At 38.4% G+C, this 17361-nt stretch overlaps 1 protein-coding gene across 5 annotated transcripts in view; it reads left to right on the top strand.

Annotated features, from left to right (window-relative positions):
* ep300a (E1A binding protein p300 a) overlaps nucleotides 1-17361 on the top strand; it is a 105793-nt gene that overhangs the window by 76813 nt on the left and 11619 nt on the right. For all 5 annotated transcript variants that reach the window (XM_061967358.2, XM_061967359.1, XM_061967356.1 and 2 more), the window contains exons 12-18: nucleotides 1187-1260; nucleotides 11032-11184; nucleotides 11444-11929; nucleotides 12442-12850; nucleotides 12960-13078; nucleotides 14601-14664; nucleotides 14755-14930. In XM_061967358.2, the coding sequence (XP_061823342.1) occupies nucleotides 1187-1260; nucleotides 11032-11184; nucleotides 11444-11929; nucleotides 12442-12850; nucleotides 12960-13078; nucleotides 14601-14664; nucleotides 14755-14930 (1481 nt within the window). The remainder of the gene's footprint in view (nucleotides 1-1186; nucleotides 1261-11031; nucleotides 11185-11443; nucleotides 11930-12441; nucleotides 12851-12959; nucleotides 13079-14600; nucleotides 14665-14754; nucleotides 14931-17361) is intronic.

Here is a 17361-nt window from a genome sequence, read left to right as displayed (position 1 = left end):
CAATGTGAAATACTTGACAAAAAAACACTGAGATTTCACCACTGCACCATTTACCAAAAACATCACCCTTTAAATTGGGATTTTTTCTATAAAATACTCTAATCTCTGGTTTATCTTCAACTCCACTTAGCCAATTTGTGAACGTACGGAACACCACAAAGCGTATAATCGGAGGAGCAGCCTGCGCTGGCTGTGTGGTTCAACGAAGGAAGAGTTCCTTCAGAAAGAGCACCTTCTCTGTGACAGCATTCCAGGAGTGGAACACATTTCCTGGGCACATTAGAGAGTCAGCCTTTTACAATATGTTTTAAAATACATTTAAATGGTTTGTAGTAAGTCAAGACATGTCAACACTAATTGACTGTCTGAATTTTATTAGTATCATGTAGGGCTGCAACAACTAATCAATTAAATCGATTAAAATCGATTATAAAAATAGTTGCCGATTAATTTAGTCATCGATTCGTTGGATCTATGCTATGCGCATGCGCTGAGGCAATTTATTTATTTATTTTTTATTTATTTTATAAACCTTTATTTATAAACTGCAACATGTACAAACAGCTGAGAAACAATAATCAAAATAAGTATGGTGCCAGTGTGCTGTTTTTTTTCTCAATAAAATACTGGAAAGAGAAATGTAGTTTGTCTCTTTTATCCGGTTATTAATCGATTAATCAAAGTAATAATCGACAGATTAATCGATTACCAAATTAATCGTTAGTTGCAGCCCTAGTATCATGTACAGTATAGTTGGATTAACCGAATAATTTTACTTCTTTATTGTAGCTATACGGTGATTTCTGATGTACACTGAAATTTGATGATAATATATTGAATGTAAGTGCGTTATTTGCTACAGTAGCTTATCGCTCTGATGCACTTTTTTTTTAATCATCTTTTGTTGTCTTAATCATTATTGCTTTTAGGTTGAACATTTTTAACATCGGTCCAGGGACAACAGATATAAAATAGCCTAAAGGCTAGTTCTGGTTCATTTACAGTAATGTCTATTAATGTACACTGTATTTGTCAAATAAACAAATAAAATAAAGTAGGAACCCCAAGTCCATCCATCCCATCCATCCAATTTCTGCCGCTTGTCCCGTTCTTTTTAGTATTTGTATGTTGTTTCCAAATAAATTGGTATATCTCTTTTGTAACATCTTTTGGTGTATTCTATCAGGCATGAATCAATTCAATCAAATGGGGATGCAGTCTATGAGCCAGAGATCCACTCCTCCTCTGTCTGGCAATCAGGTCAGTACAAAGTAATGCAATTTGTCTCAAACTGGTGTTGTAATGCATTAGCTCACTTAGTCATCGATTTTTATGGATAATAATTTTCAGGGTTTTAAGGGAATGCACAATTTATATTTTTTTAAATTGATACCAATACTTTTCGGCTTCTCAAGACCGATAACTGATAACCTATTTACATTTATATTGTATAAATTTTGTCATAGATACAAACGTATGTATTTATTATTTTTTTAATTTACATTCAACTGTAGGTTTGCGCATAGCTGTAGGTAAGGAGTTTGAGTTTATTTCGAACATGCATGCATACAACATGATACATCACAATTTCCAGTTTCTCTATTCAACATGTTCGAAAAGCAGAGCTTATTTAATCCTACCTCTTTTCCTTTACATAGAAGTTGCTAACACTTTGGTTCACTTCCTGTTCTCAATTTATTCACAATATACTCCATAAGTAATAACATTAAAAATAAATAATAATTAGTGAAGTAAGTTATATTTCATATGGTGAGATAAATAAGATTATCTAGAAAATGAATGGATAGATGAAATAAATTCAGAATGTTTATCATAGTTCTTCTTCTTTGTACTTTGTGAACACTTAAAGTTTGAAGAGTTTCTTGAATTGGATCATATTTATACATTATTTGATTTCTTTGCTTAATCCATTCCATAATTTAATTCCACATACTGATATACTGAAGGTTTTAAGTGTTGTACGTGCTTACAAATGTTTTAAATTAAATTTTTCTCTAAGATTATATTTTTCGTCTTTCGTTGAGAAGAATTGTTGTATATTCTTGGGTAAGATTATAGTTTGCTTTGTGCATAATTTTAGCTGTTTGCAAAATCCCTATGTCGTGGAATTTCAATATTTTCGATTCAATGAATAAAGGGTTTGAATGTTCTCTATATCCAACATTATGTATTATTCTAACTTATCTTTTTTGCAACATGGTTAATGAATGAAGTGTACTTCTGTAGTTATTTCCCCATATTTCTGCGTAATAACTCAGATATGGTAACACTAGCATCAATCAATATACCGAGAATTTTGGTTTCATTTACTCTTTCAATTTCTATTCCGTCTATTTGTGTTTGACTTTCCCTTCTATTGTTGCATTATATTAGTTTTACTGAGGTTTAAGGATAGTCTGTTTTTGTCAAACCGTCTTTTTTTATTTATTTTCTTCTGTATTACCTTCTGTGTGTTCTCTCCTGAACAAAACGCTGTTGTATCATCCGCGAATAATACTAACTTTAAATCTTTTGTAACTTTACTAATGTCATTTATATAAATATTGAACAATTTTGGTCCTAGTATTGATCGCTGGGGTACACCACGGGATATATTTAGCGTTGTAGATGTGTGTTCGCCTACCTTCACGTATTGTTTCCTGTTGGTTAAATTACTTCTAATCCAGTTTAAGACCAACCCTCTGATGCCATACCGTTCTAGTTTTTTTAATTAAAATATTGTGATTAATTATGTCAATTGCCTTAATTAGATCCATAAACACTGCTGCTGCACATCTATTGCATTGGTAATTTATTCTGTAATTCTGATTAAAGCCATTAAAGTTGAAACATTAGCTCTGTATCCATATTGGTTCTCAGCGAGTATTCTATTTTTGTTTGTGAAACTCTGTAATCTGTTATTAAACAGTTTTTCAAGTAAAGAAACAAGTCTATAATTTGTAATTGTTTGTTTCCAGTCTTATAAATTGGTGCAACTTTGGCTATTTTCATTTTGTTTGGGAATTTGCCTGTTTGAAATGATAGGTTTCTAATATACATTAATTGTCCTGAGATCTCTTCAATAACATTTTTATCGTTTCCATATCAATTTCAATACAATCGATTGAAGTCTTAGATTTGCATTTTTTCACGATTTGACATGTCACATTATTGACAAACATTGAATTGGGATTTCTATCTATGGTGTCATTATAGTCCTCAGTTGAAAGTATGTCTGGAATCCTTTCCTCCAATTTTGGTCCAATATTAACAAAGTAATTATTGAAGCTTTCAGCTACTTCCTTTATGTTGTCACAATTTATGTTTCCGTCTGAGAAGTATTGGGGGTAATCCCTCTTAGTGCCATTTTTAATAATGCCACTAAGGATACCCCATGTTCTCATATTGTTTTTGTGTCTGTCTAACAATTGACTGTAATTTTATTTTCTACATGTTCGTAGTATGTTAGCTAGTTTAAAAAAAAAAATTTTTTTGTACTTATTTTGTGCCTCTGTAGTTATTTGTGTTATACATTTTCTATGTAATTTTTTTTATCCTTTTGTCATCCATGGTTGATTGTTCTTTTTCTGCTTTCTACGGAGTTGTTTCCATGGACAATGTTTGTCATAAAGTATTATGAACATGTTTAAAAAATGTTCATATGCTTCATCAACATAATTTTCCAAATCCTGTTTTTTTGTGATCTTTGTTGCAGAAGTTTTTCAGTTACATATTTTCTTGTTCAACAATCTTTGATATTGTTTCAATAATCTCTATAAGTGTAGGTGAATGCACCCCCGAATTTAGGTCTTCTTGTTTAGTGGTCCCTAGTTGGTGTTGAATTTAGGTGTTTGTTTTCCGTCAGACTCCATTATCATCGTCGTTGTGTAAACTTTAATGTTTGTCCAGGTCTTTGAGGTCATGGACAACAAGTTATCTTGCTACTGGACCTCCATTCAGCTTGATGTAGATTTTACAGTTGGCACTCAAAGTTCCCTGGATTTTTCCCTGGTTTTTCAAGTCGCGTGCTTTCTTGGCAATTTTAGCATCACATTTTGTGAGATACTCATTCATGTACACATTTGTTCCCTTCAGCTTCTTTCCCTGTTTCAGCAGTGCCATTTTAGATTTTCTGTTTACGGGTTTCATGAGGATGACTGGAGTGGTGTTGTGGTTTCTTCCATTCAGTGGGATGTTTCGATGGTAGTATTAATGTAGATTTCAATTTTTTTTGATTGCAGAAAGTTGACCACCTGCTGTTTTGCCGAGACAATATCCATGTCATCTAGTTCACCTCCATTATTCACAGCTTTCGTGTAGGGTCTTGGTTTAATTCGGTGCCCTGTCACAATGATATCATTCATTCCTTTAGCCTGATCCATTTCATCTATGATATTCCTCAGGATGAAATCATCATCCAAGAGACATGGCAAACTTTTTGCACTTTTCAAACAGCAGAGCAATAGGAACAATCATTTCAGGTGTCTTCGTAGTCTTTCAAAACACTGTTGTAGCCATGCTAGAGTTTCAAATGGTTGATAAGGTTTGATGCGTTGAAGTGTAATGTTGTTTCCCTCCCTGCGGAAAGTTTGCTGAACAGTTTGGTAGGGGTGGACAATTATTAAATTTTATTCTCAATTTTGACTTTGCCTTTTCACGATCATGAAATATTATGATTAAGAAAAATCCAACAATGGGCAGCGCAACGTGCATGCAAAATCCTGAGCTGGTAACATAACAGTGAAACTTCTACTAGAGGTTTGGGATCTCACCATTGTTCCTACTTTTTAATTGACACAGCCCTGTTATGTCTAATTAGTAATCACGAAATGCAACAAAAAAAGTAAGGCCATATGATATCCCTGTTATTGTAACCGCGGACTGTCAACAACCTGCATGTGCAAGTACAGCTCTCGTGCACAATTTTGTGCACTTCCAGTGAGGAGGAAACTGGGAGGGACCATCAGCATTTGGGGGGGCGGGATTTACAGTTTAAATTCTGCCTGGTGACACAAGATTCAAGTACCCCAGCTTTATAACATTTATAAAATGATTATGCTTTGACTTAAAACACTGGTCAAAATTCTTCAAAGATGTGTTGCACCAATAAATCTGAGGATTTTTAAATTAAATTATTGGACATTTTATTTAAAAAAAAATACCTTTTTTTATTTATGACAAAAAGAACACACACTCTGATGGTAAAATAAGTGTAAAAAATTGGATTGTTCTTTCTCTGCTTTCTAAAAAAAAAAATGATTTCAAAAAAATTGAAATGGAAAAAATTAAATGAATTTTTTTCATATTGTTAAAATTTACTGTTACTATTATTATATAATTAATTTATATCCAGTTCTTCTTTTAAATTGTATTTAAAGTTACATTTTGGCGGTACAATAAATACTTGTTTTTCAATTAATTGATAATCGTGTTATTAATCATTCGTTCAATATCAATCAAAAATAATCATAATTATTATTTTTGCCATAATTGTTCAGTCCTAAAGTTTGGTCCAAATGGCACACGAAAGTCTTCCTCTGAAACAGTGAGGACGGCCCACATGATTGACACCATGTCTGTTTCTGTGATGTATGGCGGTTTGGCGTTTTGAGTGGAATTGTGGAAGTGATTACACTTTTCCATGATATTCAAATTTTTTGGAAAGGGTCTGTATTTTGGTTTCAAAACTAACGGTAAAGGTGAAGCAATGCACTGCGGAGTCCTCGCTAGTGACTAACGCCCTCTTCAATGTTTTATTACTAATCCTCGCCGCCATGGCGATAAACTAGGTTTCTTACAAGTGTCATTCCTACACGATGAGGGAAAGCTAAACATGCTTCACTACAGGAAGATCCACTAGCTAACCGTTAACATTCAAGCTAGCACTCCTCAATGTAAACAAATGGGTGGATACAAATAAGGACTAACGATACCAAGTGCAACAGCTGTATATAGTGCAGTGGCAGGTCGTGCGTTTCCCACCTAGGCCTTCAGTGATGTCCGACTTCAATGATTACCTCTCAAAATACCACATGACCATTGCTGGAGAAATACTATACAGAAATACATTTACGCACTACTGGGCATTGAAACACCACCAACAGTGTACATAACGGGTTTTTCTGGCGCATTTAAAAATCAATAAACCCGCATCAGCAATTAAAACGTATCTTATGTGGTACTGTCAAAATTAAAATTGCAAAAAACATTTTAAACTTGAAAAAATAAAGAAATAAAATATCTGAACTCACAATTCATCGACAGCTAAGCTAGCAAGTTCCAGGGTTGGCCGAGATGGTCTCACAAAATGTAGTTTCTCTTTAAATATCCTTCTTGAAAATGGCCTCGCAAATTATATGTGTTGTCTTGTCTAACATGCAGACGAGGCGTGTTGGCTGAGTTGTTAAAGTTTACGCCACAGCGTGCTCATCCAAAACTTCCCGCTGCCGGCATGGCTACATTCAACAACCTAAACAGGGCTACTGCGCATGCTCTACATTACTGTGGCATGCTGGGTAATGGAGTTCTTATGTTACCTAGCTCATAACATCACAATATATATCTGTTAGTAAACACAGACACGCCCCCCACCCCACACACACACGCACACCACGCCTCTTCTCTCCCTTCTGAGACAGGAAGAATCTCAACTCTCCAATAAAACACACTCAGATCTTCTGTTTCTAGCCGATACTACATAAAATATTACGTAAAATAACGCAGTAACGCTTCATGTAGTAACGGTAACTGAGTTACTGAATATAAAAAATAACGCGTTAGACTACTAGTTACCGCCGAAAATAACGGCGTTGCAGTAACGCGTTAGTCCCAACACTGGTTATGAACATTTATAATCTGCGGTCCCCTCCAAGGTTCATATCTATGGACAATGTAATGTCCCCAATAAACCTAACAGGCATATTTTTGGAATGTGAGAGAAAGCTGGCGTACCAGGAGAAAACCCACACATGCGCTGGGACAACATTCACTCCCTAAACAAAGACGTCCAAATGGAGGTTCAAAGACGCCCACGGCGCAAATTTAGACGTTATTGTTGGTAGAAATGTTAAAGGAATTTGGGTAGTTTACACAGGCTTGAACAAGAAATGCCTTAAAAACTTGAAATACCTCTCTCTTCAACTTTCTCCTTACTTTTTCCGAGTGTCAATCCCGTTCAGTTGCGCGATCAGCTGTATGCCTCCTGACAGGAAATTTAGACGAGTTTTTGTATATTTTTTTTTTCAAAGTAAAGTTTACAGGAACATTTTTATATTTGAGTTGTTTTTCAAACTTATTTTGGCCATTATTATGTAAATAATAGACTATATACAGTATATCCACTATATCCATTACTTTCGTTTCATGTAAAAAAAAAAAAAACTTATTTTGAAAGGTGTGGCAGCATTTATCTAGCAGTGGTGGTGCACCACAGCCATTTACATGTCATTACATTGACCATCACAAAACAACAGCAGAGTAAACTCATGATTCAGTTTGTCACTCAAGAGAGTAGCGGCTCCTCATATCTTGTACATTATGGCTCAATTTGAATACCCCTGCCCCCCTTGCCCTTCCTCCTTGGTTTTGAGCTTTCACGTCAATCAAGAGACGTTTTAATTATCCGCCAGGTAGGGGGGAAGGGCGACGTACCTCCCTCAAAGCGAAATGAGCTCGCAGACCTCCCTACATCATTGAGTGCGAGGAGGAAGATGGCAGACCAGAAACCAGAAAAGCATATACATGTAAATAATAAGCATAGTTAATTCTTTTTATTTAGTCAGACTTCTAACATTTGCTACTGTACATAAATATTGGCTTCAAATACACAATGAAACACATTTTCCATACCGCAGGCTGATGCGCCAGGACTTGCATATTTCGCCAAAACGTCGTCTTTTAAACTGTTTTCTTCTTAATAAAGACAGCAAAAGAAATTAAGAAGAGCAAAAGCAAAGCCGAACATCGCATGTGACTGCATCTTGAAAGTAAACAAACATTTGTTGCATCTGCCTTACGTCGAGGGTTGATGACGTAGCGAGACTTGAGCGACGTCCGTATCCATAGTGGCGTATTTCCAATTCTTCGCCGTTGCACTAGATGCTAGAGCCAAGGGGGAGGGTCAAGTAGAAGAGGAAAGAAGAAGGAGGGAGAATTTGAATTGAACCTACGTACACAGGCGTTAGACAGGATTTTTCACACTGCACTGTTCCAACTTTTATTGCTCATAGACCGCTCAGATTTATCAAGACAGCGTCTCTTTTTTTAGACGAGGGCACCACACGCTCACTGATTTCATCAGTTACTCGTTATTGATGCATAAATTCAGTTACAATAATGGCAAAAAAGGCACGAAGTGAGCGAACATTGGCGCTATTGTTGGATGACGTCATCAAATTTCGATGCTCGAATTGGTCTGATGGATTTTTCTGTTTCTGCCAAAAAGAGAGCATGGCGCTTGTCAGTTTCTGAACTAAGGCAGAATATTTAACAGTGAAATGTTAAAAGGTGATCGTTTTTTTTGGATAATTAGATTTTACCTCCTGGTAGAGGAAAGTATTTTGTGGTACTTTCAGCTAAATATCGGCGGCAATGGCGTTTTTTGTTTTTTGCACTGTGCAATTTAAATGTGTGTTTTTTCAAAACCATGAATAAAGGTTACGACAAGCAGAAAAATTGGCTGTTTATTTAAAGTATTTTCCCTAAAATACGCATTGAGGCTATGAATAGTTTTATCTGATTACTCAATTAATCGAGCAAACTGATAGATTACTCGATTACAAAAATAATCGATAGCTCCACCTCTTACAGCAAAGTCCGGCCCGCGAAAGTCCCAAGTTAAAAAAAAAAAAAAAAAAAATATATATATATATATATATATATATACCGGGTACAGGTAAAAGCCAGTAAATTAGAATATTTTGAAAAACTTGATTTATTTCAGTAATTGCATTCAAAGGGTGTAACTTGTACATTATATTTATTCATTGCACACAGACTGATGCATTCAAATGTTTATTTCATTTAATTTTGATGATTTGAAGTGGCAACAAATTAAAATCCAAAATTCCGTGTGTCACAAAATTAGAATATTACTTAAGGCTAATACAAAAAAGGGATTTTTAGAAATGTTGGCCAACTGAAAAGTATGAAAATGAAAAATATGAGCATGTACAATACTCAATACTTGGTTGGAGCTCCTTTTGCCTCAATTACTGCGTTAATGCGGCGTGGCATGGAGTCGATGAGTTTCTGGCACTGCTCAGGTGTTATGAGAGCCCATGTTGCTCTGATAGTGGCCTTCAACTCTTCTGCGTTTTTGGGTCTGGCATTCTGCATCTTCCTTTTCACAATACCCCACAGATTTTCTATGGGGCTAAGGTCAGGGGAGTTGGCGGGCCAATTTAGAACAGAAATACCATGGTCCGTAAACCAGGCACGGGTAGATTTTGCGCTGTGTGCAGGCGCCAAGTCCTGTTGGAACTTGAAATCTCCATCTCCATAGAGCAGGTCAGCAGCAGGAAGCATGAAGTGCTCTAAAACTTGCTGGTAGACGGCTGCGTTGACCCTGGATCTCAGGAAACAGAGTGGACCAACACCAGCTGGACTGCTGCTGAGTGGTCCAAAGTCATGTTTTCTGACGAAAGCAAATTTTGCATTTCCTTTGGAAATCGAGGTCCCAGAGTCTGGAGGAAGACAGGAGAGGCACAGGATCCACGTTGCCTGAAGTCTAGTGTAAAGTTTCCACCATCAGTGATGGTTTGGGGTGCCATGTCATCTGCTGGTGTCAGTCCACTCTGTTTCCTGAGATCCAGGGTCAACGCAGCCGTCTACCAGCAAGTTTTAGAGCACTTCATGCTTCCTGCTGCTGACCTGCTCTATGGAGATGGAGATTTCAAGTTCCAACAGGACTTGGCGCCTGCACACAGCGCAAAATCTACCCGTGCCTGGTTTACGGACCATGGTATTTCTGTTCTAAATTGGCCCGCCAACTCCCCTGACCTTAGCCCCATAGAAAATCTGTGGGGTATTGTGAAAAGGAAGATGCAGAATGCCAGACCCAAAAACGCAGAAGAGTTGAAGGCCACTATCAGAGCAACCTGGGCTCTCATAACACCTGAGCAGTGCCAGAAACTCATCGACTCCATGCCACGCCGCATTAACGCAGTAATTGAGGCAAAAGGAGCTCCAACCAAGTATTGAGTATTGTACATGCTCATATTTTTCATTTTCATACTTTTCAGTTGGCCAACATTTCTAAAAATCCCTTTTTTGTATTAGCCTTAAGTAATATTCTAATTTTGTGACACACGGAATTTTGGATTTTCATTTGTTGCCACTTCAAATCATCAAAATTAAATGAAATAAACATTTGAATGCATCAGTCTGTGTGCAATGAATAAATATAATGTACAAGTTACACCTTTTGAATGCAATTACTGAAATAAATCAAGTTTTTCAAAATATTCTAATTTACTGGCTTTTACCTGTGTGTGTGTGTGTGTGTGTGTGTATATATATATATATATATATATATATATATATATATATATTAAATCTGTCCTTTCTAATCCAGTTTCTACCACTTGTTACTCTCGGTGTCTCCTAGCCGCTCAGGCAAATCATATTGTCTAAGAATTCATTTTCCCATCGATAACGTGCCAACATCACGCTTGCGCTGCAGTGTCGGGCTAGCGCGCTCTCTTTCAGTCAATTAGTGCGCGAGGAATATATATATATATATATATATATATATATACACACACACACACACACACACAGCCCGGCCCCCGGCCAAATAGTTTTAAACCAATGCGGCCCCCGAGTCAAAAAGTTTGGGGACCCCTGCCTTACAGCATGGCAAGTAAGAAAAAAGGAGCGCTCATTTGATCACCCCAACCCACCTAATACTAAATTTGCACATTCAGATTTTGTTTGGTGATACTAAAGGCAACATCACAAACAATTGGGCTTTCTTGACCTGTTAGATCAGTAACTCAGTACTTGATTATTTCTGTTTTTGAAAACTTTTAGATGGGAATGGTTGGACCAAGGATGGGTCAGCCTAATGTTAACCAGCTACAGAACCAGTATATGTCCCAGGGACAGTTTCCAAGTTCAGGACCAGGAGTTGGAACAACTCCTCCTGGGATGGCCCAGTCAGGACCCCAGAGTAACATGGCACAGGTATGAATTCTAGCAATTATAATGACTAAAAGTGCAACCACTAATAGCCAAGTTAAATAATGTTTTGCAATGTCTAAACTTGCTGGTTGCAGTCATCTGTTCTCAAACAAGCTTAGTATTTAACATTTTTATCATGAATACTTAATAGTGAAAATGAGAGTTGCATGTTTTCTGTCTCATATCAATGAATATTTGATATGGTTTATTTGCACACTTCTGTCATGCCTATCTTAAGCTGTTTGCCTGTTTGTATCTTTAGACGCAGATGGGCACTCCTCCCTCTCTCCCAGTTGCTAGTCCTTTGGCACAACCAGGTTCTGTAAGCAGTTCTGGCGGAGTCTCCACTGTGGGTCCCATGGGTCCTCAGAGTGTTGGTGGTGGAGGTCCCAACTCAGCTGTTGGAGCCCCTGCCTCAGCAATGACTCCCAATGTAAACCAACAACCCAACTCCATCCCCCATTTAGGAGCCATGCGCGGCAGCTCACCCTCACCAGCTCACAGTCGTTCGCCTACACCTCATCAGACACCCCCGAGACTAGCAGGGTCCCAAACCCCTCAGCCGCACACCCCTAATGCACCGCAGCTAGTACCACCCCACACCCCCCAGCAGAACCAGCTGGGCCAAGGCCCTGGCTCCAACAAGCCCCTTCAGCAACCTCATGTTGGGACTGGCTCCTCTACGCCTTCTCACCCTGGACTTGGCTCCAGCTCAACGCCGCATGGTGCTCAGCTGCCACGCACCCCGGTCAGTGTGGGTTTGCAATTTACAACCACTTGCACTCCATCCACTTGAATGCAATGTTCTCTCTGTGGTGGGATAGATCCTTCTGAATGTGGTCTACCAGAGGTTTTAGAGAATACATAATTCTGAGTACCGGTAGTTAAATTGAAATTATAGGCGAATGCTCTACTATATTTTTAATTAATGTCCATACCAATCTCATATGGTATTTTGCATACAAGTACGTCATACTTTTTTTGTACCTAAATTCATTTGGGATATGACATTTTTCACTCAATTAATTCTGAGATGAGAGACTTGTTTTATCACAAATATGCAATTGAGCATCTACTGCTCCCTGGTCCTGGCCTGTTTAAAGTGATGCTACTTGATTTTGTACTGTCCCCAAAATGTCTCTTTGAGCGTTTTTTTTTTTTACAAATAGTAAACACCCTTATCTGTTCTTTTTACAGGAAAACAATATAATATGCCTTTTTTTTCATGTACCCTGAAGTTGTTTCTTTTTGTCTCTCAAGTTGTCCCAAAAGGGTTCATTCCAAGCGGACAGTCAAGCCTTGACTCCTGCCTCTGTCAACAGCCTAGATACTTCCTCACAGCAGGCTCAATCAGACACTACAGTTGCTGTCACCGATCCCAAAGTTGAGGTCAAGCAGCAGGATGAAGCGGAGGAGAGCGATTCTGGCAGCGTTTCCAAGGGGGGAAAGCTCATCAACGTGAAAATGGAAGAAATCCCTTTGAAAATAGAAGTGAAAAAGGAGGAATGTTCTGGAGAAGGAGGTAAAGGAGTTCCTATGGATACGTCAACAACCCCACCAACATCAATTGTGAAAACAGAAGATAAAAAACCAGTAGTGAAAAAGGAGGTGAAAGAGGAAGAAGTGTCATCAGAATCAGCTGTATCGCAAGCTCCAGTAAAAAAGAAAAGTACGTGCTTATTTGTACATTTAAAAAATATATTGATTCAGATTGGTTTTTGTATTTTTTTTTTGAGTGGGTTCTGCATTTACTATCATATTTATTTTTTTCTTTGCAGTCTTTAAGCCAGAAGAACTTCGTCAGACCCTCATGCCAACACTTGAGTCTCTCTACAGACAAGAACCAGAGTCGCTGCCGTTCAGGATGCCTGTTGACCCCCAGTTGCTGTGCATACCTGTACGTAACTACACTCACACCAGACTCAAATTGTTCGTCTTTCGTGCTAATAATTTTCAGGGTTCCCATATGTCCTGGAAAACCTGGAATATTTTAAAATGTTTACAATTTTTCATTCATGGAGAATGAGAAAAAAGGTCAAATATACTGGAAATTGTTAAGTTACCCTGTAGAATGTTTTCCTCCCCTTTCTCTGCCTTGTGAGTGAATGAAAACGTGTTGTAAAAACCTTATCTTCTGGGCAACATTGAGGCACAGCGCGTTCCTGATTCTAGCCGGTGCAGCACCTCACGTTATGCTACCAGCAAATCAAATTTTCATTTGCACTTGAAGGAGTTCTGCAACCCAGTGCCTTCAAATGACTTTTTTGCTAGATTTAGCGACTTTTAAGACCATGTTAAGGACTTAGAGCATCGAGAGACATGCGACTGTAAGTCAAAAAGGGTCGTTAGTGGTCCATGAATATGAGATTTTTTCTGTCCCGTGGCTATTTTGAATGACTGGCAGAGTAGAGGTATAGTGGACGTGACAGTTACTATATTAACTATGTGCAGTGACACTTGACATATCGTTGATTTGAGAAGAGCGAGAGCTTTGACGTATCTGCAGTTTAGAAGTAAAATTAATGGGACATGTTTCACTCAGTATTTCACACTTGTTGTTGTACTTTCTTACAATAGAAACAGAACATTAGTGAATAAAAATAACTTTAGGAATTGTGTTGTATTTAAATACTGGTTATTTACACAGATAGGTGGGAATAAGAATTTTTTGGAATTAACGACTTTTCATGTAGGCTTAAGATCATTAATTTCCAATGAAAATAGTTAATCAGAGTCAGATGCGCACAGACACCACAGGGATGAGAAAAGTAGGCAGCGAAAACTTATTGTATTACAAGTTAAATCAAACTGCTGGCAGTCCGCTGAAAAAGGGACACAATACACTAGTACCATCTACCCTAATCTTTGTCCCTTGGCTTTCAGGCTCCGCAAGTCCGCACATACACCCCTCTCCTCAATCCCTGTAAACCAGATGTCGACGAATGAAAACAAGACAATGTTGACAAACGAAGTCCAATCGTATTTAATTGCATCTTGTGGATGGGTGGGACAAGTCCGGAATATATCCAATCACAGTTCTTTAATAGCATCAAATATGAGAGACTGTTAGGGGTTAGCTATGAAGTCGAGCCGATCAGATGCTTTTCCTTGTCAGATGAGGTAGTTTAATTTCTCACCGGCGGCGCCAAATTGGAAAAGAGTCATTAGCAGAAAAGGCTGTTTGGCTTTGGCAAATTGGAAAAGAGTCATTAGCAGAAAAGGCTGTTTGGTTTTGGCAGAGAAGATTTGGCAAATGTTTCATTAGCGCAACTTACACTGCTCTGCTGCTCATTCCACAAATGCATGTTTTGTTTTACAAATGGTGCGCCATTTAAAAGGGTAATGGATCTGATTGAATTTTTCATACAAAACTAATTATAATTTTTTGATGAGGTAAAATAAACATTGTTTTTTGGCAGGACTACTTTGAGATTGTAAAGAACCCCATGGATTTGTCCACTATCAAGCGGAAGCTAGACACAGGTACGTCTAACAGACAGACATTTAATACCGAAGCTCTTATGAATAAATATGTTACTGTCAATAACCCAATTATATTTGTTTTGGTTGTAGGTCAGTACCAGGATCCCTGGCAGTATGTGGATGACATCTGGCTCATGTTCAACAATGCCTGGCTCTACAACCGCAAAACATCTCGAGTCTACAAGTGCTGCTCCAAACTGGCTGAGGTCTTTGAACAAGAGATTGACCCGGTCATGCAGAGTCTTGGCTACTGTTGTGGAAGAAAGGTGAGACAAGCGGACAGATAGCTACATAGAAGACCAATGTGTATATTAGTCCCTAGTTCTCATTATACTCTACTATATTTAGATTTTCTGACAAATAACACATCTGACTAGTGCTTATTCTTGGGGCAATGCAAAAGTGATTATTAATTTTTACTAGGGCTGTCAAATTATTAAAATATTTAATCGCGATAATTGCTTTGTCTGTAATAAACTTGTAATTAATTGTGATTAATCACAGATAGAAGTTTTTTTTATCTTTAATTAATAATGAATAATTATTTATTAATAAATAATTTATAAAATTAATACAAAAATTATACTGTCAACTAGGGGCTGGACGATTTGTTTTCTTTATGCAAATATTTGTTTATTAAACATGCTTTTTTCAACAGCTCGACACAAAAACTAGAGACGGACAAATTAGAGACAGTAATTTCTCACACAAACACTATCTTACACATGCTTAACCACTTCTGACATCGGCTCACTTTAAGAACAAATCTACTATGAATGACAATTAATAAAAATTGCCTAAGTGTGCGTGTCGGCCGGGTGCCTCCTCGGTCTGCTTGACTGTTGGAGCATGCGTCGGTTCAGGGCGGCCCCCTGTACTTCACAATATTGATCGGTTGCAGTATGAGTCTGTTGACACCTATTTGGCAATTGCTTTGTAAAGTTTGTTAGTTGCAGCTGTTCGTTTTGGGCTTTCCAGCATGGTCTGCCTCTGTCGAGGTAAGGGGGTTGTTTGCGGCTAACATTTGGGTCACAACTTGCTCCGGTGATGACTTTTTGCTGCGGATGCGAATGGCTTTGGTCTTGTCGGGAGAACGAACGGGTCTTGTGGGGCTAGCCTTGCCATTTAATATGCGCTTTTCTTTGTCCGTTTCTACTTTGTGTTTATTGTTGTATTGGGCTGCTGCGCCGGTGCATTTTCTCCACTACATCAAAATAAATTGTGCCGCGAAAAAAAACATTTGTGTTAACTGGTTATTATCGTGTTAACTTTGACAGCCCTACTTTTTACATAACCATCTCTCAACGGGGTTTCCCTGAACGTATCCTAGGCATATTTAGTTAATAAAATGTAAACACTAAAGTACTAATAGTATTTTAGGGGAAGCTGTCTTGCAGTATTGGAGCAATCGCTGCTGCTGTATACCCATATCCCCAGCAGGTCTCATAGATGAACAGCTCTCTGGCATGTTAGAAAAAGGAGGGTAAAGGAAGTCAGAAAGTCAAGACTCGTAACTTTGGGACAACGATTGACTTATAACTTAGGGACAACGATTGTCTCTAATGACTGGGTCGGTCTGGCTGGAGTACAAAGTCGGGCTGTGCGCCTGTCACCTCAGTCTTACCGCCAAGGCTCCAGACTCACATGCGTCTTGCTTACAAATGATCAAAGTTTTTTGGCGGTTGATTTTTCAGTGCATCACTAGTCAATAGTGTGTAAATAATTAGCTTTATATACTCATTCATACAATTATGTCAATTTGTTTTCATGTAAAATACCCAGATTTTTTAGGTGTGGCAGCTTTCATATTGTGGCGCTGCACCACGATTCATTACATGTAGGGAAAACCCTGCTGAATATCATTGCCTATCATAACTGGCACTGGACAATATCATATCCCATTTTTTTATGAGTTGAACTCAACAATGAAATGTGCCGTTTTGCTTTATTGGAGTCTGGGGGGGTCAGAAAAGCAGTCAATACACTCTTGTGACCACCATTTGCCTCACGCAGTGCAACACGTCTCATTTGCATAAAGTTGATCAAGTTGTTGATTGTGGCCTGTGGAATGTTGGTCCACTCCTCCACAATGGCTGTGCGAAGTTGCTGGATATTGGCAGGAACTGGAACACGCTATCGTATACGCCAATCCACAGCATCCCAAACATGCTCAGTGGGTGACATGTTCGGTGAATATGCTGGCCATGTAAGAATTGTGTATAGATCCTTGCAACATGGGGCTGTGCATTGTCATGCTGTAACATGAGGGGATGGTCTCAGGTAAATCTCACAATGTCACGGTATCTCTGTACATTCAAAATGCCATCAATAAAATGCACTTGCGTATATTTTCCATAACATACAACTGCCCATACCACAACTCCACCCCCACCATGGGCCACTCAATTCACAACATTGACATCAGCAAAACGCCTTCCCACACGACACACGCTGTCTGCCATGTGCCCTGAACAGTGATTCATCCGTGAAGAGAATACCTATCCAACGTGCCAGATGCTAATGTGAGCATTTGCCCACTCAAGTCGGTTACGATGACAAACTGCAGTCAGGTTGAGACCCTGATGAGGACGAGGAGCATGCAGATGAGCTTCCCTGAGACGGTTTCTCACGGTTTGTGCAGAAATGTATTGGTTATGCAAACCAATTGTTGCAGCCGCTGTCCGAGTGGCTGGTCTC

The sequence above is a fragment of the Nerophis lumbriciformis genome, linkage group LG11, assembly GCF_033978685.3.
Source record: "Nerophis lumbriciformis linkage group LG11, RoL_Nlum_v2.1, whole genome shotgun sequence".
Lineage (NCBI taxonomy): Eukaryota > Metazoa > Chordata > Actinopteri > Syngnathiformes > Syngnathidae > Nerophis > Nerophis lumbriciformis.
This window is presented reverse-complemented; position numbering and strand designations above follow the sequence as displayed.